Source organism: Mustela putorius, unplaced genomic scaffold (assembly GCF_011764305.1).
Source record: "Mustela putorius furo isolate JIRA1106 unplaced genomic scaffold, ASM1176430v1.1 tig00000196_pilon_pilon_pilon, whole genome shotgun sequence".
Classification (NCBI taxonomy): Eukaryota; Metazoa; Chordata; class Mammalia; order Carnivora; family Mustelidae; genus Mustela; species Mustela putorius.
In genome coordinates this window covers 2808017-2831919 of record NW_025421310.1, presented here as the reverse complement: position 1 = coordinate 2831919, position 23903 = coordinate 2808017, and the positions used below count along the sequence as shown (strand labels likewise).

Below are 23903 nucleotides of genomic sequence, written 5' to 3'. Positions count from 1 at the left end.
AATAAATAAAATCTTGAAAAAAATAAAAATAGCTCAAGAATAAGCCCTTTATTATTGCACTCACAAATGAGTGATGTGAGGTATGTGCTTCCAGGGCTGAAGGCCGTGAGACTGCACACATCCACAGTGAGCATCACACGAGATGAGAAAGTCCATGAGGATAAATCTTTGCAAGCTACCTGGAAAACCCATCTTGTGTGCTGATTTTTTCCATGCCTAACCCAGACAAAAGTAAGGAAATGAGCCCCCCCATGTACCATGGAGGTTGATCATGACTCCTTCTAGGGACTACGGAGACAGCACAGGTCCGCCTGCCTAAGCATGCTGGAGTGACCGACACGCACCGCAGGACTTGGGCAGATGGTAGTAGTGGGATGGCTTTTAGCACTGACAAAGGGCCTTGACAATTTACAATGCACATACAGGTCCTGATATCACTGATGTATCAGGCACTTACAAGGAGCCTCCCCCGCGCAGAGGTTCATACATGTGAGGTACCACTTCTGAATGACGGCACCCTCACAAAGCCTACTCTCGCAGCTCCTCTCTCACGAGAGCTGCTACACTGAACAAGGAGATGGCACATTCCCTGTACCGCTGAGGCCTTTGTCTGGTGTGGATTTTCCAGGGCTGGATAAAGTTTGGTCCGTAGTAAAGGCTGTCCTAGGTCTGCTGCCAGGAATTTGCAAATGGATAATAAGTTGGGGTAATGGCTAAAGGATTTCCCGCAACTGCTGTGGTATTAAGGCTTTTCTCCAGTATGAATTTTCTGATGGAGAACAAGTGTGTGTTTGCGGATAAACTCTTTCCCGCATTTGCTGCACACGTAGGGCCGTTCTCCAGTATGAACTTTCCAGTGCCGAATGAGATTTGGCCTTTGGGTAAAGGCTTTCCCACATCTGCTGCACTCATAAGGATTCTCTCCAGAGTGAACCTTCTGGTGCTGAATGAGTTTAGAGATGCAGCTAAATGCTTTCCCACATCGGCTACACTCATAATCACTGCTGTGAATTCTCCAGTGTACATTAAGGTGGGAACTTTGGCTAAAGGCCTTCCCACATTCACTGCACTCATAAGGCCTTTCTCCAGTGTGAGTCCTCTGGTGCAAAACAAGTGTGTGTTTGCGGCTGAATTCTTTCCCACATGTACTGCATACATAAGGCCTTGCCCCTGTGTGCACTTCTTGGTGTCTAATGAGGTTGGACTTACTACTAAAGAATTTTCCACAATTTCTGCACTGGTCGAGTCTTTTACCAGTGTGAACTCGCCTGTGTTCAATCAGGCCAGAGACCTGTCTAAAGAATTTCCCACATTCACTGCACTCATAAGGTCTTTCTCCAGTGTGTATGGTCTCGTGTTTAAAAAGGTCACAGCTTTGGCTAAATAATTTCCCACATTTGCTGCACTCATAAGGTCTTTCTCCAGTATGGATTCTCTGGTGCCGAGTAAGTGTGTCTTTGCGGGTGAACAATTTCCCACATTCGAAGCACCTGTGATGCTGCTGTCCAGGGTGAAGGTCTCCCCCAGGCCTCGTCCTCTTGTGGGGCCTCGTCCTAATATGGGAGACCTGGTGCTGAAGAAGGTCTGAGGTGGCTGGAAAGTCCCTTCTACCCTCACTGTGTGTACAGGTCTTCTCTGGCACATGGAATCCGCAGATTTTTGCAGAGCCGCTGTCCTCGTCTCTTCTGAAGGGTTTCTCTGCAGTGTGGTGCTGATGGACGTTTGCCCTGAGCCCAGGAGGCTTCCAACAGGCCCCACCACTGTGTGGTTCCAGCCTGGCTTCCTCCCCCTGGTATTCAGTCAGGTGTAAGATTTCTTTCAATATTGAGCCAGATCCATCCCAGGGATGGAGCTTCAGACCTGCCACCGGAGTCCTGACCGGTGACACTCCTTCTAAAGAAACACTCTGCTCAGGGGACGTGGCCTCATCCTCCACCGCAGACCAACCACCTGGAAGCAGAGAAGTACTGCTGACATGCATGTCACACTTACTGGGAAGGGCGACCCCATTGTTAATATGTATGCGACACATCCGGGAGTACCTCAGTGGGACCGTTTATAGGACAAGAGAGGTGGGGAAGGTTCAGGAAGGGGTTGCAATGCAGAACTGGGTCTCCAAAAGTCATTGAATGAAGGGAGCCTTCTGAGGACAAGGATATGTGGACAGAGTACAGCAAGTGGCTTCCAGTAGGTCTCTGGCTGTGGAGATGGGGAAGTGCTATGCAGAAGGGCACGTGCAAGCCCAGGAAGACCCACTAACAAGTGTGTATCTGGGGCTCAAGGGTTACTTATTTATTTATTTTTCTTTATTTTTTCCTTTTTTTATTTAAAGATTTTTATTTATTTATTTGACAGACAGATCACAAGTAGACAGAGAGGCAGGCAGAGAGAGAGAGAGAGAGAGAGAGAGAGAGGAGGAGGCAGGCTCCCTGCTGGGCAGAGGGCCCAATGCGGGGCTTGATCCCAGGACAGGGCCTGGATGCCGGGCATATAGAACACGGCAGGGGCCTAGAAGCAGACAGGAGATAAGCTGCAGTATCAAGAATGGGGAAGGATGGGTAGAAATACGGTGTAGCCAGCAGCCTTGAAGCCCAACACTGGTATGAAAAGTTAGTACTGCTAGTTTTGAATCCAACCTTGATATCATGCCCTTCCCTCGCATCCACTCACCAGGTCCAGGTCCCTTCCAAGTCTTCCTTTCTGTGGCTGGAGCCATATCCACCTGGTCAGCTATCCGAGGATCTGCCCTCTGCTCCAGTGGGGTGACTAAGTGCGATCTGGAGGATGTAATTCCTAAGAGAAACAAATGACAGGTAAGCGGACACTACTGGACAGAGCAAGGCATCCTATGATACTCCGTAAGTTAAAAAAACTTATTACCAAAACAAAACAAAAAAACACAACCTTGGCAGTGGGGTGGGGGAGGGCACCTGGGTGGCTCAGTTGGTTGAGTGTCTGACTGGGTTTCAGCTCAGGTCATTATCTCGGGGTCGTGGTATCAAGCCCCACGTTGGGCTCTGCACTCAGCATGGAGTCTGCTTGGGATTCTCTCCCTTTCCTTCTGCCCCTTGCCCCACTCATGCTCTCTCTGTCTGTCTAAAATGAATAAATAAAATCTTTACAAAAAATTTTTTTAAACCTAGAAGGAGGGTTTTGGAGGAACTGCACAAAGATACCCATAAGTAGTGACTACTTGAGTACCTGTAACTCCTGGTACAATTAAGCTCCAGAAAATGTCCCCTACAGAAAGGAAGCAGAACCTTAGGCATAGCAGTGCCATCATTCTGGACAGATTCACCAGGCCCCCAAAAGGAGCACAACTATGGGATCCATTGGGCAAACCACACCTCATGCCTCTCAACCCTTCACTGCAAGGTTTTGGGACTGGCTCGCTAGGAGATGAGAACACTCCGTACAGCGCAAACCGGGCGCCCACAGCCGCTACTCCAGGAAACCTGGCAAGGAAGCAGAGCTTATGACCTGCCCATGGGAAGGACAGAGCAGACCCTGGAGAAAAAGAAAAAGCAGATGGGATTGGCATGCAGACCTTACCCAGTGAGGCTAAAAGTACAAAGTTCTCCAGCATCACATCCTGATATAAAAGTCTCTGAGAATCATCAAGGAGCATCCATTCTTCCCGGGAGAAGGACACAAAAACATCCTCAGAGATCACACAGACCTGCAATGACATGGCCAGCACAGTCCAGGAAGTCTCTTGACTGAGTATACCCACTCTGTCTACTCACAACAACGTCATGCTCACCCTCTTCCCCCCATGCCAGCCAATCCCCCCGGGGGACCCTAAATCATGCCAGGACATAAGCCCAGCTCCCTGTTCTCATGGAAGCCCCTGGGAATGGGGTGCAGGACTATCAGTTCCCACTCACTCCTATCGTGCACATCAATTCTCAGACCACACCTCTCACGCAGCTTCTGTTACTCACCACGACTCTTCTCCCCCATACCAGAGACAGCACACCAGACTCCTCACATATCGCTCTGCACACAGCGTGGAGAGAATCCTTGGCAATACCAAGCATTTAACTGGGATCCCATCCTGCCCCAAACCTCCAGTGGTCCCAACTGCCAAAGGAAAGCCCCCAGTCCTGCTTGAAGACCTCCTGATCTGGACCTTCTCTTCAGTCTCAGGCACCCAGGACTATACACATATTTCAGGTACCCTCAGCCTTCTTCCAGTTCTCCACTGCACACTGTTATAGTTTCCTGCAGTTGCTGTGACAAATCATTACCAGCTCTGCAACTTATGTCAACACAAATTTTTCTTCTTACAGTTGTAAAGATTATAAATCCAAAATGGGATTCACCAGGATAAGAACAAGATGTCATCAGGATCGTGTTCTTTCTGGCAGTTCTACAAAAAAATCTTTCTTCATCTTTCCCAATTTCTCAAGACCTTCTGCATTCCTTGACTCCCTGCCCCTTCTTCAACTTCAAAGTCAGCAATTATTATCACTCTGACCTGTTTACTTCCTGAAATCTTCTCTGACTCTATTCTCCTGCAAATACATTGGGCCCAGTGGTAATCTCTTCATGTTGTTAATATACTTAATTTAATCACACACATTAAAATCCCTTTTGCCACATGAGGTAACACAGCCAGAGGCTCAAGGGATTAGACTATGCGTAGCTGGGGTGCCTGGGTGGCTCAGTGGGTTAAAGCCTCTGCTTTCTGCCCAGGTCATGATATCAGGGTCCTAAGATCAAGTCCCGCATCTGGCTCTCTCTGCTCAGCAGAGAGTCTGCATCCCCCCTCCCTCTGCCGACTCTCTGCCCACTTGTGATCTCTCTTTCTCTGCCAAACACATAAATAAAATCTTTAAAAAAAAATGTAAACTAATGTTAAAAAAAAAAAAAAAAAAGAACGTGGATGGGGTGGGAAGCCATTATTTTATCTATTATACACATGCTGTGCCCTCACAGTCTGACCTTCCTATCCCCAGCTAATCCTCTGAACATCCATTTGACAACTGATGTTGCCCGTTCGGTTGAGGGCTGCAGCATGTTCACAACTTTGAGTCTTCTCTGCCTCCCCCCCACCTCCCACAAAGCACTTTGGTAAACAAAACAGGCCTGAGTAAAGTAACAGAAAATACAACCTGTTCTGCCCCCTTCATAGCAATCACCGACATAGTTCATCAATACTCATCGGAACTACAGGCCTAGTCTTCTTGGATCTCCTGCGGTGTGACCACATATAAATATAGCATTCTTCCAGTTATAAAATAAGCCATGGGGTGAAAAGTATAAGAAGTACAGTCAATAAAACTGTAATAATTTTGTACAGTGACTACACTTATCTTGCTGAACATTCATAACGTATTTAACTATTAATTCACTACTGTTAAAATTAACAAGGGAAACCTCACTAAAATGGACTTGGGAGGCGCGGGAAGGGGGCCTTTCAGATGCCTGACCACTCAGCGGCATCTGCAAACACAAGAGGAGACAGACCTTGCACATGGAAACCACTATCCTATACCATAAGGGGGAAAGCCTTTCCTCAACCTCGTCCCAACAGCCAGCCAATGAGAGGATCACAGTTCTCAGCCCAACCACCAAGAGAGGATCACACTCAGCCCAGCCAATGAGAGAGGAGCACAGCTCGCAGCCCAGCCAATGAGAAGCAACTATCCTTCAAACTCCCAGATTACTTCAGCGGCCTTTTTGTAAGAATCTTCCCAGCTTCCCCCTTTCCCCTAAGAAGCGGATTACTCTCCTCTGTTTGGGAGACTTGCAGATGGTTTTGCCATAGTGCACACCTCTGCAACAACCAGCAGAAGTCAAACCACAACCACTGCAACTGACCCGGAGCGACAAGAGCCAGTAGAAAGCGCCATCTTCCCGAAATTCTGTGCCTGCTTCCCATCTGGGCCAGTCAGCTTTCCTACCGCCTTGCCTGCCTCTAAGTCTCAGCCAATGTGATGGTGCCAGCAAGCTCTAAATCAATAGCCTTTGCTTGTTCCCCACTGGGTCGGCTTCTTTTATCTCCACCCCCGCCGCCACCAGCACCCCAGCCCTCCACCATCTTCTACAGTCTGCAGCAGGGGAGCCTGCCGAGCCCACTCCAAGTTCCCATGGCTCCTGTCACCCTCAGAACAGAGGCTGAGCTCACCCTTTTGGCTTCGATCCTGGCCCTCTGCTGTCTCCACCCGAAAGGAATGAGACCTGTGGTGTGTTGAACAGAGCTCAGCCTCACCTCCAAGCGCCTCGACCTGCCTACAATGGGTTTCTGTCTCTGGGTCCTGTTGGGGAATCTCTCCACGTAACTGCTTGTTTGGATTGAGTTCATGTCCTCAAGGCCCACAGACTCAATTCCGTGGACGGAATGAAGGAAGACGAATCCCATCTGGAGGAAGGTGAGCACAGAGCCATGAGTTCAGTCCTTCCTGGAGCCTGTGGATAAAACAGGAGCAGCAGCACAATGGCTGGACATGAAGATGCTAGTGTACCCGTTGGTCAATCTACACCCCTAGAAACCAACATACCACATGGGGCTCTAATAATCTTACAGCGCAGGGGCAAAAAAAGCAGTAGCCAGAATAGCCACCATGATGGCTGCCATTTGGACCTGGACCTTGTCATGATGTCCAAGGTGTGTGAAGACCTCCACTTGTGGTGCAAGTGAACTGTGGGCTGTCTTCCTTGTCTCTTTCATTGTCTCCTCTGCGGTGGGGGTGGGGCTCCAGAGTTTTGTGATCCTCCTCTGGAACCAGGTCACATTCACTGGCTTCACCCTGATGTTCTGAGGCAAGTTCGCTACCTCCTTCCCTGTCTTTCTGAATGTCATCAGTGGTCTTCACATCACAGCATCCCCCATCCCTGGACCCAACCCAGGAAACTTCAGGACCCCCTCCTAAATCTGAGGACATTAGGCTCTACAAGAAAGTGTGCTCAAGACAGGACTTTTCCAGCATGTGACCTCTGGTGGAGGCTGGGGTGGGACAATGACCTTGACACTGCTACCTCTTAACCACTAACCTTTGTGTGCTTGGCCAGCATCAGCCCAATGGCCTTATGCAGCTGACTTGTAGGGCCAGGGACGGGAAGGGTGCCTCTGTGCCACCAGCTGCACAGGCTTAGCCAAGTTACTAGGATGTTGATTTTAGAAGAAGCAACACATTTTAAAATCCTTTTTTTGAATACTTCTTCCCAGGATGAGAAAAGATTTGGAAGCAGCTTGGATAACTGTGCCCAGGCTGGCAGCACAACTAAGTGCAGTTCACACCTGTTTTGCTGACTGTGTTGGGATAGAGGCTGTAGAGACCTCTGGGTCTCCTGGGATTGCCCGAAGGGGATCAATCTCAAAGCTAAGCACATCCAATCAGTGCCCATGACTTTCCTCCACAGCTCAAAGGGCCTCTGTGCACCTTTCCATGCTATAGCTTTGGTCATGTTAGAGAGGCAGAATTTAGCATTCCCTTGATTTCCTGCACACGGGTTTCACACCATTTGACTTAATCTGAACGCTGCCCTCTGGTGGGGCGGGGGGAGGGTGCTCCATGATCTCTGACTAACCATAGTTCCCAGCAGTCAGTCTCCTCTGCCTGTGGGAATCCTGCCTTAACTCTCTGAGCAAGTCTCCCAGGTTGGCCCACCTGCCTCCCAATACACAGTCCTCTCTGAAAACAAACCAACAAAATAAAACAACAGAGCCACCACGAAGATAATTCCAGAAGTTCTGTTGTGATTGAAGCACAGACAGAAAAAGACCCCTTCCCCTGGGCCATCACTGGCGGGGAGTTGCCACCTCACAAAGCAGAGCCTTCTGGGTATTGTAGTAACCACCACTCTGAGGAGCTCAGGAAGGAAGCCAGGGTCATCAGCAGGTAGAAGTTGAAGGTACCATTTACTGAAAGCCTAAGGTATGCTGAGCCTGCCAGTTGCTCCCAAGCCATATTTTGCACTCCACACCTCCTCTTCAAGTCTCCAGCCGGTGGACCATGTCCTAAGCCATGAATGAACGGTCTCTGGCTATTTCAGAGGTTCAGGATTTGTATATCCCAGCCTCACCCTCCTAATCGTTTTTAAAGATTTATTTATTTGCGAAAGAGAAAAAAGAAGAGAGATCCACAAGCAGATTCTCTGAGCGTGGAGCCCAACCTGGGGCTCAATCCCAGGACCCTGAGATCATGACCTGAGCGAAAACCAAGAGTCAGACACTTACCCCACTGAGCCACCCAGGTGCGCCTCACGGCTCCTAATTTGGGACTCTGTGATACAAAATAAAAAATGAAGACAAAACTTCCCTGGCAGACCTCTGTGATGATATTTACATGTTCCTCACAAGTAATGCTACATTCTTTAAAATGACAAGAAAAAATAGTACCTACATCTCCGTGATGTTATATGTAAATGAACCTCATCACCACAAAACAGGGCTCTCATGCACCCATGAGGTGGAAATGAATCCAGATTGCCTACCTGCAGAGTTAAAGACAGTATCTATCAAAACCCATACCCATACCCAGACTAACAAGTAGCCTTAACAGGAATGGTTAAAAATTTTACAGGATGGCATAGTGTGTACAATCTGTGACATTCAAAATTATTCCAAGAGAAAAGTTATCAAACATCAGAATGCTGTTATACATTTTGAGTAGCCCACTGCACAAAGGTTATGTTATTCTAAGCAAAGTAGTTCAAGATTTACAATTTAAGAAATATTTTTTCCTTTGGAATAAATGGTAGCTAAAGGAGGACATCATTTAAAATTTTGTAGCACACTTCTTCTAGATCTTATGTTCAAATTCAGAAATGTTGAACTTGAATTATAACCAATCATGTGGTGTTTGGGTTCAAATTGGCAATGCAATCTGGCAGATGGCATCTGACTTCAGGGCCTGAGCTCTAGAGCGAATTAAGAGTACCTCTCTAAGCCTCCATCTCCTCATTGCTGACATGGGGGAAACAATAGCATCTAAAACACAGGGTGGTTGGGGTTCTTGCCTGGGAAACTACAAGCTATCTTTTGGTCATTCTCCCAACACCACTTGAAACCCTTCACATTGGAAGAAAGTAACTCCTGACCACCCACACACACCCCCTTAATCTGTACTAATGATTCAGAAAGTTCTGTGCGCTCATCTCCAGTGGGAACCAGAAACTCACCCCTCAAACCTCTCCAACTGTCCTGAGGTAAACTGGGCCTCAGGGAGTCTCTCTAGTCTATGGATGCTCAGACTGAATTCCTGACCCGCACTCACCAGGTTCCATGTCGAAGAAGTTCATGTCCTTTAATACTGAAGACCCAAGGGAGTACTGTACACTTCCAGGGAGAAAAAGTGAAACCACCAAATTCTATGGAAAATACCACACCATTTATTTAGGACACCTTTAATTTCTCTCAGCAGAAGTGTTTGTAAGTTTCAATAATGAAGTTTTCAGTAATATTCAGACAACTTTGTAGTTTTCAATAAAGAATTTGGAAATGAATATTAATGTTAATGAAAGAAATTAAACATTTGATATTCATTACTAAGAATTTTATTATTTGATGGTATAGAATTGATCTGTAAAATTTTATAATTCAGTTGTGTTCTACACATTGTTGACCACTAGACTAAAGTTCAAATCACATCTGTACCTACCTCCTACATGTGTACTTACAGATTTATGTAAGAGAACCTACACATAGCACTGTTATTCACTTATGCTAGTTATTTTTCTGCACAAATTGATGATTTTTCTTAAGCTGCTAATATGTTAGATAACACTCTTTGTCATCAAAAATTAAAGCAACCTGGCATGACTGGAATACATCACTCTTGGTTATAGTGTACAGTACATTTTATACACTGCTGAATGTTATTAATACAGTCTTACTGCTATTTCTGTCTATATTTGTGAGGTTAGTTCTAGCAAAAACTTCAGATGAATTAGAACTGTCTTTACATTCTACTATGTGTTCGATGAATTCCTAAATTTAAATGTGTATATATTTTCATAGGTCTGATAGCCACTTGGGTTCCCCCTTCCATTGACCACTCGTATTTTGTCCATTTAGACGAGTCTTATTTCTTGCTCTGATTAATACGATTTCTCTGTATGGACTATGTGTTGATCCCTTCACAATGTTAGACATTGGTGATACCCTCTCTCACCTTTTTTCTAAATTCCAGTATAATTAACAAAGTGTTATATTAGTTTCACATGGGCAATCTAGTGATTCACCAATTCTACACATTACTCAGTGATCATCCTAAGGGTACCCCCTTTTTTTTTTAAGAGATTTTTTATTTTATTTTTAAAAATATTTTATTTATTTGACAGAGAGAGAGGGATCACAAGTAGGCAGAGAGGCAGGAAGGGAAGCAGGCTCCCTGCTGAGCAGAGAGCCCAATGCGGGGCTTGATCCCAGGACCCTGAGATTGTGACCTGAGCCGAAGGCAGAGGCTTTAACCCACCAAGCCACCCAGGTGCCCCCTAAGGGTACTCTTAATTCGCTTCAGCTTTTCCACCCATCCCCCACCCACCTCCCATCTGGTAACCACATTTGTTCTCTACATTTAAGGGTCTTGTTTTCAGTTTCATTTTTTCTCATGTCTGTTTTTTTTTTTCCCCTTAAATTCCACATACAGGGGCACCTGGGTGGCTCAGTGGGTTAAGCCTCTGCCTTCGGCTGGAGTCATGACCTCAGGGGCCTGGGATCGAGCCCCACATCAGGCTCTAGTCTCACATCGGGCTCTAGCCCCACACTGGGCTCTCTACTCAGTGGGGAGCCTGCTTCCTCCTTTCTCTCTGCCTGCCTCTCTGCCTACTTGTGATCTGTCGAATAAATAAATAAAATATATATTTTTAAAGATTTTATTTATTTATTTATTTGACAGGCAGAGATTACAAGGAGGCAGAGAGGCAGGCAGAGAGAGAGAGAGGGAAGCACCAACCCATGCGGGACTCGATCCCAGGACCCGGAGATCATGACCTGAGCCGAAGGCAGCGGCTTAACCCACTGAGCCACTCAGGCGCCCAATATATAAAATATTTTTTAAAAATTCTACATATGGGGGCGCCTGGGTGGCTCAGTGGCTTAAAGCTTCTGCCTTCGGCTCAGGTCTTGATCCCAGGGTCCTAGGATGTAGCCTCGCATCAGGCTTTCTGCTCGGCGGTGAGCCTGCTTCCCTCCCCCTCTCTCTGCCTGCCTCTCTGCCTACTTGTGATTTCTGTCTGTCAAATAAATAAATAAAATATTTAAAAAAATTTTTTTTTAAATTCTACATATGACTGAAATTATATGGTATTTGTTTCTCTGATCAGTATCACTTAGCAGTGGACCCAACCACAATATCCCATGTGGCAAAGTTTCATTCTTTTTTACAGCTGAATAATGTATCCTTTGGGGATATATATATCACTTTCCAGCTTGCATTCTCACCAACAGTGCAGACCAACAGCTGTTGTGTTTTTGAATTTGGCCATTCTGACAGGTGTGATAGCTCACTGTGGTTTTGATTTTCATTTCCCTGACAACTAGTGATTTTGAGATGGGTCTGTTGGCCATTTGGATGTCTTTGGAGAAATGTCTGTTCATGTCTTCTGCCCATTTTTTAACTAAATTATTTGGTTTTTGGTGTTGAGTTGTGTAAGTCCTTTATATATTTTAGATATTAACCCTTTACTGGACATATCATTTTAAAATATTTTCTTCCATTCAGTAGGTGGTCTTTTTGCTTGGTTGTTTTCTTCACTCTGCAAAGACTTTTTATTTGAATGTAGTCCCAATATTTTATTTTTGTTTGTTTCCCTTGCATTAGGAGACCTATCTAGAAAAATGTTGCCATGGTCCGTCAGAGAAATTACTACCTGCGCTTTCTTCCAGAATTTTTGTGGTTTTAGGTCTTCCATTTAGGTCTTTCATCCATTTTGAGTTTATTTTTGAGTATGGTGTAAGAAAGTGATCCAGTTTCATTGTTTTCCATACACCTGTCCAGCTTTCCCAACACCATTTATTGAAGAGACTCGCTTTGAGTATCTGTGCTTCCTTTGCTGAAGGCTAATTGACCATATAATGGTGGGTTTATTTCTGAGCTCTCCTGTTCTACTGATCTATGTGTCTACTTTTCTGCCAGTACCATAATGTTTTGAATACTAGAGCTTTGTAATAGATCTTGAAATCTGAGATTGTGATACCTCTAGTTATTTTCTTCTTTTTCAAGACTGCTTTGGCTACTCGGGTCTTTTATAGTTCCGCACAAATTTTAGGATTATTTGTTCGAGTTCTGTAAAAATGCTGTTTTGTATTTTAACAGGGATTGCATTAAATGTGTAGATTGCTCTAGGCAATAGGGACATTTTAACAATATTTGCTCTCCCAATTCATGAGCACAGAGTATCTGTCATCTTCACTTTCTTTCAACAGTGTTTTATACTTTTCATAGTGCAGGCCTTTTTCCTCCTTGGTTAAGTATATCCCTAGACATTTTGTTACTTTTGGTGCAATTATAATTAAGATTGTTTCTTAATTTCTCTTTATGCCACTTCATTATTAGTGTATAAAAGTGTAATGGATATGTATCCTGTGACCTTACTGAATTCATTTATCAATTCTAGCAGTTCTTTGGAGGAGTCTTTTGGGTTTTCTATATAAAGTGTCATATCCTCTGCAAATAGTGAAAGTTTTACTTCTTCCTTAAACAATTTGGCTGCCTTTTATTTTTGTTGTCGGATTGCTTTTTTTAGGACTTCCAGTACAATGCTGAATAAAAGTGGTGACACTGGACATCCCTGTCTTGCTCCTGATCTTAGGGGGAAGCTCCTAGTTTTTCACCATTGAGTATTAGCTGTGGGTTTTCCAAAATGGCCTTTTATCATGTTGAGGTATATTTCCTCTAAAACTACTCTGTTGTAGATTTTTATCAGGAGTGGATGTTTATTTTGTCAAGTACTTTTTCTACATCTATTCAAAGGATTGTGTGGTTTTTATCCTATTTCTTGTTGATATGATGTGATATATGATATGATATATGATAAAGAACCCGCTTGCATCCCAGAAATAAATTCCATTTGATCACAGTGAATGATACTTTTAATGTCTGGTTGGATTCAGTTTGCTAGCATTTTTTTTAAAAGATTTTATTTATTTATTTGACAGAGAGAGATGACAAGCAGACAGAGAGGAAGGCAGAGAGAGAAGAGGAAGCAGGCTCCCTGCTGAGCAGAGAGCCCGATTCGGGGCTCAATCCCAGGACCATGAGATCATGACCTGAGCCGAAGGCAGCGGCTTAACCCACTGAGCCACCCAGGTGCCCCCAGTTTGCTAGCATTTTCTTGAGAATTTCTGCATCTATGTTCAGAAATATTGGCCTGTAGTTCTCTTTTTCTGTAGTGTCTTTATCTGGTCTGAGTACCAGAGTAATACCAGCCTTGTAAAATGAATGTGGAAGCTTTCCTTCCTCTCCTATTTTTTTTTAATAGTTTAAGAAGAGTAAGTATTAACTCTTCTTTCAGTGTTTGGTAGAACTCACCTGAGAAGCCATCTGGCCCTAGACTTATGTTTGTTGAGAGGTGGTTTTTATTTTTTTCTTTTTAAAGATTTTATTTATCTGACAGAGAAAGAGCACAAGCAGGGGGAGCAGCTGGCAGAGGAAGAGGGAGAAGCAGGCTTCCCAGCTGAGCAAGGAACTTGACATGGGGCCTGATCCTGGGACCCAGGAACATGACCAGAGCCACCCAGGCGCCCCATTGCAAGATTTTTATTATTGATTCAATTTCATTGCTGGTAATCAGTGTGTTCAAATTTTCTATTTCTTCCTGATTCAGTTTTGGGAGGTTATATGGTTCTAGTAATTTATCCATTTCCTCTAGATTGTCCAATTTGTTGACATATGTTTCATAATATTCCTATAATCCTTTGTATTTCTGTGGTGTTGGTTTTTATTTCTTTTACAATTTTGATTCTATTTGAGTCCTCTTTTTTTTTTTTTACATTAGTATGAGTCCTCTTTTTAATTTAATTTTATTTTTGATGAGTGTGGCTAAAGGTTTATCAGTTCTATTCACCTTTTCAAAGACGTAGCTCCTGGTTTCATTGATTGTTCTGTTTTTAATTTCTATTGTATTCCTGCTCTAATTTTTATCATTTCTTTCTTTCTACTGGTTTGGGGTTTCTTTAGCTCTTTTTCTAGCTCCTTTAGGTGTTAAGGTTAGGTTTGAGATTTTTCACGCTGCTTGAGGTAGGCCTGTATTGCTATAAAATTTCCAATTAGGACAGCTTTTGCCACATCTCAAAGATCTGAGACTGCTGTGTTTTCATTTTCATTTGTCTCCATGTATTTTTTTATTTCTTCTTTGATTTCTTGGTTGACTGATTCATTGTTTAGTAGGATGTTATTTAACCTCCATGTATTCATGTTCTTTTTTTTTTTTTTTAAGATTTTATTTATTCATCTGAGAGAGACAGAGAGCGCACAAGCAGGGGGAGAAGCAGAGGGAGAAGCAGAGGGAGAGGGAGAAGCCGACTTCCTGCTGAGCTGGGAGCCCATCATGCGGCTCCATCCCAGGATCTTGAGATCGTTACCTGAGCTGAAGGCAGATGCTCAACAATTTGAGCCACCCATCTGTGGCTTTACAGACTTTTTATGTATTTGTGTTCCTGTATTTGTCTTCTTTACAGGTTCTTTCTTGTGGTTTATTTCTAGTTTAATAGAAACTACAGAAAAGATGCATGGTATGACTTTAATCTTTTGGAATTTGTTGAGACTTGTTTGGTGGCCTAGCTTGATCTATTCTGGGTAACATTCCACATGCAATTGAGAAGAATGTATATTCTGTTGTTTCAGGATGAAACGTTCTGAATATATGTTAGTTACATCTGGTCCAAAGCATCATTCAATGTCACTGTTTCCTTGACTTTGTTCAGATGATCTGTCCACTGATGTAATTAGGGTGTTAAAGTCCTCTAATGTTATTATATTACGATTAGTTACTCCTTTATGTTTAACTGCTTTACGTATTTGGGTGTTCACACGTTGGGTTCATAAATAATTAAAATTACTATATCTTGTTGCTGGATTGTTCTAATTATACAGTGCCCTGCTTTGTCTCATTACAGTCTTTGTTTTAAAGCCTATTTTTTCTGACATAAGTATTGGTACCTTAGCTTTCTTTCCATTTCCATTTCCATGATGAATGCCTTCCCATCCCTTTCCTTTCAACCTGCATGTATTTGGGGTCATAACTGAGCCTCTTGCAGGCAGTGTATACATGGGTCTTACTTTTTTACCCAATCCATCACCTTATTTCTTTTGATTGAAGCATTTGGTCCATTTACATTCACAGTAATTTTTGATAGTTACTGCCATTTTGTTACTTATTTTGTAATTATTTTTGCAATCCTCTGTTCCTTTCTTCCCTTGCTTCCACTCTCATTGTCTTCTGGCTTTTAGTGAAACACAGAGATTTCTCTCCCCTCCCTTTTTTGCATATCTATTACTGGTTTTTGATTTGTGGTTTCCATTAGGTTTGCATATAATATTTTATCCATATAACACTCTATATTAAGCTGATAGTCACAAGTCTGAACCCATTCTTTTTTAAGATTTATTTATTTTACAGAGAGAGAGAGAGAGAGAGAGAGAGAGAGTGTAAGCTAGAGAGAGAACAAAAGCAGGGGGAGTAGGAGAGGGAGAAGTTGGCTTCCCACAGAGCAGGGAGCTTGATGTGGGACTTGATCCCAGAACCCTGGGATCATGACCTGAGCCAAGGGCAGATGCTTAACAACTGAGCCACCAGGCGCCCCTTCCTCCACCCCACATTTTAAGTCTATGGTGCTGTACTTTATATCCTATTGTGAATCTATTTACTGATTTTTATAGCTATATTTAATTGTACTGCTGTTGATCTTCCTACTTTTCTTACTCCTGTTTATAGCTTTTCCTTTCCACTTAGAGTCCCCTTCAACATTTCTTCTAGGGCTGATTTACTGCTCGTGTATTCCTTATGAAGAAAAGTTTCTGTCACGCCCTGCAGTGCGATGTCACTTTTCACCAGAACCTGGTGCTTCAGTAGCGTCTCCTACATGTGTTATGTGCACCCTACTGTTGTAGCTGAGCCCCTTTTGCCTTCAGTTAAGCCACTTGCAATGGCTCTCTCCCCGTTGCTGGCAGGGTTTGGTCCCTGTACTGTTAAAGGGGCAGTGTGGGGCAATCCTGGGTTTGAGTTGAGTCAGACCAGGCATCTGAGTCAGATTCAGGCACCAAACAGCAAGACACTCTGTGTTGTCCTGAGAGGCTTTCACTGGTGGGTGCAGCCTGCAATCAGCCCAAATGCCTGCCCCCAACCCAGTGCTGGGGCTGCAGTCAAACTCTTGTGTGTGCTTATCTTCCCTTCTCCCCAGGACAGAAGTCACTTTGCAATGGTGCTAGCCCCTGTCCAGAGCACCTGCACACTGCCACGCTTGAGGCGCCGCTTCTGATACAGTCCCACAGAAAGCGTGTTGGAGGGGAAGGGATGGGACTGCTGGAGAATGCAAGCATGTTAGCAAGGTCTGTGCTGTTCCGCTTGTGGGAGAGGACCCAAAGTCACTTTGGAGAACTGCAGAGCGGGGTCCACAGGAGAACCTGGCACACACGGTGCTAGCAGGGTTTTCACTGCTCTGCTGTGGCAGGGGACCTGCAGCCACTTTGGATGGACTCCAGTAAGGCTGGATTACAGAGGGTGGGGCATGCCAATGCCAAGCGAGGTGAAGAGGGTCCATTCTGCAGTGGTCCTGCAGGCGTACATGTTTCTAGCCTAGTGGTGGAGGTGAAGGAAATGGCACGTGACAACTCTTTTATTCTTTGAGAAGTCACCTAAAAATCCCTGCCCCTCAAGCACGTGTTCTGAAACCAGAAAATAAATCTCCTTTCAGTATACATACGGCATTTTTCCAACTGCTGCCTCTATGCTGTATCTCAGTGGAGCTGTTTTTATGCATCTCTTCATGGGCAGGGACTCCATTTCCTATCACCCTTCAAAGCCACCAATTTTTTAAAGGTCCAGGTATTAAGCACCCTGATTTTAAGAACTCAAGAAGTTAAGCCCTTCTGGCTTTCAAAGCCGAATATGATGGGTATTAAGTTTCCCAGTGTGAGTTCCTGGTGCCCTGGGTACCTGGTGTGGGGTCTGCTTCTCTCCATTCTCTGTGCCTGCAGTGTCCCTCCCGTCCACAGATAGTCTTGTGGGTCAGTTTGGTTCCCTGCCCTTCCTACCCTTTTTGATGTGGCCTCTTCTCTACATTTACCTGTGGGGAATCTGTTATCCCAGTCTTTGGATTGTTTTCTGGTTTATTTACACTAAGGTATATATTACCTAAGTATCCGTGGGACAAGGTAAGCTCAGGATCCTCCTACTCTGCTATCTTCCACAGAAGAAAAACCTCTTTCAGTGTCTCTTAACTCTTAAATTTTGGCTGTCTGAGCTTTATGAAATAGAAGTCGTCAATTCTAATAGCAATGTTTATCCATATTCCATCTGTCTTATCTTTTCAGCTCTATATTCAAATCACCCTTGCCTGTTTTACAAAACGATGCTCCCAGTTTATTCTCTACTGCTTTCCCTTATGTCTTTACTTTTTGGTAACTTAAGTGTTCTGTAAAATTTCAATATCTGTGTTTTTGCTGTTACAGATAATATATTCTGTATAATTCAATTTTAAACTTACTGAAATTTATTTTATGCCCAGCATTTAGTTTATGCTGGTGAATATTCCATGTGTAGGTGAGAAGAATGTGCATTCTGCTGAAATATGGAGCAATGTTTTATGCGTATCTATTGAATCAAGTTAGCCGATGATATTGGTGGTGTCTTCTATATCCTTACAGTTTTGGGGTCTACTCTATTAATTAATAATTTGGGGGGCTGCTAGCTGGCTCCACTGGTAGACCACGCACCCCTTGATCTCGGGGTTTTGAGTTCAAGCCCCACTTTGGGCATGGAGATTACTTAAAAAAATAATAATAAAATTAAGGGGCACCTGGGTGGCTCAGTCAGTTAAGCCTCTGACTCTTGGTTTCCACTCAGGCCGTGATCTCAGGATCAAGGAATCAAGCCCCAAGTCAGGCTCTGAGCTCAGCTGAGTCTGCCTGAGATTCTCTCTCCCTTTCCCTCTGCCCCTCCCACTTGTGTGTGCTTTCTGTCTCCTTTAGGAAAAAATAAAAATGGAAAAAAATATTTTTAAAGAATTTTTGAAGGCTTATTCTTATGTACAAATACATTTAGCATTCTTACATTTTCTTGATTAAATTTTGGGATCGAGCCCCACATCGGGATCTCTGCTTGGCAGGGAGCCTGCTTCCTCCTCCTCTCTCTCTCTCTGCCTGCCTCTCTGCCTACTTGTGATCTCTGTCGAATAAATAAATAAAATCTTTAAAAAAAAATTTTATCTAATATTTTAAATGTCCTTATGTTATCTTTGGTAATATTACTTTCCCTAAAGTTGACAATTTCTTATATTAATATAATCACTCCAACCCTCTTCTTAGTATTTGTGTCTTACTTCATTCCACTCCTTTTAGCTTTTCTCTATTTTTGTAATGAAGGATCATTTATTACAGACTGCACAGAGTTTGCCTATGCATTTAATATAGTATGACAATCTATTTATAATTCAAATATATAAAATATTTAAAGTAAAAAACTGAAAAGAATTGTGGGTACAAACGTGTAAGTTACTTGCTCTTGCCTATTCTCTGAGAGAGAAATTGGAGAATAACTATATAGGTGATATTAAGAATACAATATTCAGGGGTACCTGGGTGGCTCAGTGGGTTAAATTTCTACTTTCGGCTCAGGTCATGATCTCAGGGTCCTGGGATCGAGCCCTGCATCGGGCTCTCCACTGGGTGAGGAGCCTGCTTCCCCCTCTCCCTCTGCCTCCCTGCTTGTGATTTCTCTCTCCATCAAATAAATAAAAAGGTTTTTTTAAAAAATAGAATATAATATTCAAAAAAAAGAACATAACATTCACAAGATAATCATTTTGGGTTTTTATCACTGAGCATTTAAACACATTCACTAAGGCAAAAATAAAGTCACAACACAGATGAAAAGTTTTCTGAATTCTCTATGAACATAGGTGTATTTACCAGGTCAGTGTGATACTGTGATTCACAAGAAATATATATTTGATCTTTGTCCCTGTTTCTGGCACAGAGCTTCTAAAACCATTGGAATTTCCTAAATGATGAGAGAAAAGATGTCTTTTCTTTTGTTAATGAGGTGACTTTTGGAAGGCATCTAAGTAAGGATGAGGGTTGGTTGCCAAGAGAACCAACCATATGATTGGAGGGTTGGAAGTTTTAGTCTTACCCCTGACCTCTGGAGATCTGAATGGCTGGAGACTGAGTTCAATCAATCATTAACTGCTGAGGATTTAATCAATCATGCCCATATAATGAAACCTCCATAAAACCCCAAAGAGACAGGGTTCAGAGAGCTTCCGGGTTGGTGAACAAGTGGAGATTCAGGGAGAGCAGTGTATCAGGAAAGAGCACAGACGCTCTGTGCCTTTCCACATAACTCACCCTTCATATGGCTATTTTTGAATTATATCCTTTTACAATAAATCATCTATTAAGTAAAATGTTTCCCTGAGTTCTGTGAGCCACTCTAGTAAATTAATCAGACCTGAGATGGCTGGGGGTCATTGGAGCCTCCAGACTACAGCAAGTTGGTCAGAAACAAGAGATGAGAACATGGATGTGTGACTGGTGCCTGAAGGGGGAAGTGCAGTCAGTCTTAGAGGACTAAATCCTTAACCTGTGAGATCTGACAGTATTTTCTGGTAAACAGTGTCAGATTTCAATTGAACTGTAGGATACCAAGGTGGGTCAGAGAATTGGGACTTGGTTTGGGTAAACCCACCCCTACATACTAGAATTGGTGTGGTCATAACCTTTTTATTTTTTTTAATATTGTATTTATTTATTTTTAGAGAAAGCACACAAGCAGGGGGAACAGCAGAATGAGAGGGAGAAGCAGGTTTTCCATTGAGCAGGGAGCATGATATGACACTCCATCCCAGGACCCTGGGATCATGACCTGAGCCCAAGGCAGATGCTTAATCAACTGAGCCACCCAGGTGCTCCTGGTGTGGCCATAATCTTAAGCAGACTTTCACAAATAGGGTTCCATAAGAGAACTGATTTCAGTGAATATTGTCTTAAAAACCCCATGGAAGGGGGACGCCTGGATAGCTCAGTCAGTTAAGCATCTGTCTTGGGTTCCGGTAATGATGGATTGAGTCCCACACTGGGCTGCCCTTGAAAGTCTAACATTACTTTTCTTCCTGTCATTTCTCTACAGATTTATTATTCTTTGTTGAAAATGCTACAACAGGGGCACCAGGGTGGCTCAGTGGGTTAAGCCTCTCTGCTCAGTGGGGAGCCTGCTTCCCATCCCCTGCCTCCGCCTACTTGTGATCTCTCTCTCTCTGTGTCAAATAAATAAATAAATAATCTTTTAAAAGAAAAAAAAAAAAGAAAGAAAATGCTACATCAACTGGAATCCTGAGCCACCATTTTGAGCTACTTTTGATTTAGGTTTCTCCCATCTGTGTTGCACACATCAATAAACTATTTTTCTCTTGTTAATGTGCTTCTTGAGTCCCAGCCAATAATGTATAAACCTGACTTGTACACTGAAACTAACGCATTCTGTGTCAACTATATTTCAATTTAAAGAAAAGGGGGGTGGGAACCTGGGTGGCTCAGTGGGTTGGGCCTCTGCCTTCAGCTTGGATGATGATCTCAGGGTCCTGGGATCGAGTCCCACATTGGGCTCTCTGCTCAGTGGGGAGCCTGCTTCCTCCTCTCTCTCTCTCTCTGTGTACTTGTGATCTCTCTCTGTCGAGTAAATAAATAAAATCTTAAAAAAAAAAAAAAAGTCCAAGCTAAGACAGTTACAGGTGGAGTTGTGCCTCCACTATACTCATAAAAATCACATTTAGGCCATGTAAACAGAAACATCTCTTGGGTTGGAACAACTTGTATTAGAGGAATGTTTTGGGGCTTTTTTGGTTTTAATTTTTTTATTGTGTTACATTGGTCACCACACAGTACATTATTAGTTTTGCAGTTTTTTAAAAAGATTTATTTATTTATGTATTTATTTGACAGACGGAGGTTACAAGTAGGCAGAGGCAGGCAGAGAGGGGAAGAAGTGGGCTCCCTGCCAAGTAGAGAGCCCGATGAGGGGCTCGATCCCAGGACCCTGGAATCATGACTTGAGCTGAAGGCAGAGGCTTTAACCCGCTGAGCCACCCAGGTGCCCCACATCATTAGTCTTTGATGCAGTGTTCCATGATTCATTGTTTACATATAACATGTAGTGCTCCACGCAATACCTGCCCTCCTTAATATCCCCAACAAGAGGCTAACCCATTCCCCCACCCCCCTCCCCTCTAAAACCCTCGGTTTGTTTCCCAGTATCCATAGTCTCTCATGATTCGTCTCTCCCTCTTATTGCTTCCCCCACTTAGAGGAATGCTTTGGTAGGACTCTCCTGTGAGGCAAGATCCCCCCAATGAGTTTGTCCATGGAAAATTTTAGTAAAAAACATAAAGAGGCTAAGACAATCTATCATATGGTATTTGAGGTATTTTAAGTCCTTGGCAAGACTGAATGAAGTAGAATCACTGCTAGCACTGGAGGAACTTTTCAATGTGTGTTTGTTTCTCTTAGGACAAGTTGTTCAAAAGTAAAGGTGAGGTCATTAGACTGTAGCAATTTTGCAGCACCCCAACCTTGGTGGGTCACTATCCCAGGCCAGGATCTGAACGCCCAAGAGCCTTCTCTTCATGCAGCCCGACAGAACCTTCTCAAATGCCAGGGCTCCTTTTTTCTGGTGCAAAGTGTCAGGAACGCGCATGTTTCTTCCCCTACTACCCTCACCCCAAGGGACAGTTCCTTCATTTCACACCAGGGACCATTTAAAATAACATACTAAAAGGGCACCTAGCTAGCTCAGTCGGTGGAACTCAGGACTCTTAATCGTGGGGTCCAGGCTTGATCCAAGCTCCAGCCCTATGCTGGGTGTACAGATTAATTTAAAATCTTTAAAAACAAAAATAAAAATAAATAAAATAATATACCTAAGACTGCTACCCCTAAATCTGATCTCCAGGCCCTGGCCTAGTCCAGACCACGATTCTCACCCTGTGGCTATCTCGAAACCCAGCCCATTCTCCCGGAACCCTACACCTTCCATCCCTGGTCCCCATGGGACACGTCTACCCCAAGACATCTCAGAATCAACCATGTCCAAAATTCAATTTATGATCCCTCTGAAACCTCCCTACCTTGCCCTCCTGATTTCCATTTTCACAAGACATTCATGAAAAACAAAAGAACAGCACAAATAAAGACTTGGTTTTACACTCCTCACTATCAATCACACCCACATCTGATGCAGTAACTGCCCGTTGGTTCTATTTTTATTTTATTTTATTTTTTTTTAAGATTTTATTTATTTATTTGACAGAGAGAAATCACAAGTAGATGGAGAGGCAGGCAGAGAGAGAGAGAGAGAGGAGGAAGTAGGCTCCCCGCTGAGCAGAGAGCCCGATGCGGGACTCGATCCCAGGACCCTGAGATCATGACCTGAGCCGAAGGCAGCGGCTTAACCCACTGAGCCACCCAGGCGCCCCCCGTTGGTTCTATTTTTAAAATCTATCCGGATTCTGACCACTTCCTCCCTCTCTTCTGGCACTACTCTGGTTCACCCACCCTCAGAACATTCTTGGGAGTTCGCTGCACCAGCCCTCTCACCGGTCTCTAAGAATCCACATTCACGCCCCAACCTAATCTGCTTTGCTCTGTGGAAAAACGTGGCTACTTTTTTAGTCCCCAATGACATCAAGTCCTTCTTCTACTCAAAATCCCTACAGCTCCCAGAGTCCTCACAATGAGAATACAACTTCTCAGGAAAGGCGTGCTGCCGCCTCACGCTCCGTCCCCTGAGGGCAGAATCCTCCCGCCTCAGGCCCTCTGCAGCCCCCGCCCCACCAGCCCCTCAGCCCGGAGCCCGCTCCCGCTCGCAGCCTGCTCCCGCATGAAGCCAGCCGGCGCACACACATGCGCCCCCGCCCACCCCCGACTCCCTGTCCCGGACACCCGGGCCGGGGCCACAGGGCCGCGAGCTGGCACCCCGCGCAAGGGCCTTCGGGGTAGGGGTGGGGGGCGGCGGGGAGGAACGGGGGGACGAGCGTTTACCTCAGCCGAGTCCCTGGGCGCGGCCGCCGCCATCCGAATCGGTGGACGAAGCGGAGCCCGGAGCGGCCTGGGTCTAGGTCGGGGAAGCAAACAAGTCTTGCCCCAGCCGCGGGGCCACGGTGGGTGGACGTCGCCAACCCCGAGCCTCCGACTAGTCTGTGAAACGGCGACGACCGTTCCACCTCCGGCCTGAACAAGCAATCAAACCCCCCGGCTTGAGCAGATGCTAACAAAAAGCGACCAAACGCGCGGGGAAGATACCGGAAGTCCCGCCCACCCGCCTTTCGCACATACAGAAACGCCCCTCTCCCGGGCCTTCCTTGGACTGCGGCGCTTAGGTTTTTGGGTAATGTAGTTCTCTATGAGCCAAAGCTCCAGGTTCGTGGCTCTGGGAGGAGGTTCCTGGGAAAGGCGAGGGACCACTGCGAAGGGCGTGGTCAGTGGTACGCCCTATTGCTCCAAGGTGTAGTGGGACTTCTCTGCTGGGCCGGGGCCCGCATCCGGATTTCGTGAAGTATGCTCTGGACCAATCACAGACATGCTTGTAGACACATTATTTCATGTGTTCCCCAGAGCCACAAAATCAAACGGATACACACCACCACTAAATCTTTCTCTGTCCAGTCATATCTGAGAGCTAATAACTATTACCTTGCTGGTTTTTAAATACATATAGAACGGAGCTTTAAGATCAGTTTT

The 23903-nt window shown here is 44.5% G+C and overlaps 1 protein-coding gene across 3 annotated transcripts; it reads right to left on the bottom strand.

Moving 5' to 3' along the window:
* Positions 1 to 33: 33 nt before the first annotated feature.
* ZNF671 (zinc finger protein 671) lies at positions 34 to 23489 on the bottom strand. 3 transcript variants are annotated; one of them, XM_045077319.1, is made up of 4 exons: positions 23205 to 23489; positions 3553 to 3679; positions 2671 to 2793; positions 34 to 1950 (listed from the first exon to the last, which is right to left on the bottom strand). In XM_045077319.1, the coding sequence occupies exons 1-4, from the start codon at positions 23235 to 23237 to the stop codon at positions 743 to 745; spliced, it is 1491 nt and encodes a 496-aa protein (XP_044933254.1). In that variant the 5' UTR covers positions 23238 to 23489; the 3' UTR covers positions 34 to 742. The 3 variants fall into 3 exon arrangements, with proteins under 3 accessions (XP_044933254.1, XP_004780556.2, XP_044933255.1); XM_004780499.3 differs by lacking the exon at positions 23205 to 23489 and adding an exon at positions 6218 to 8127; XM_045077320.1 differs by lacking the exon at positions 3553 to 3679 and having other exon boundaries at positions 23205 to 23488.
* Positions 23490 to 23903: the final 414 nt, after the last annotated feature.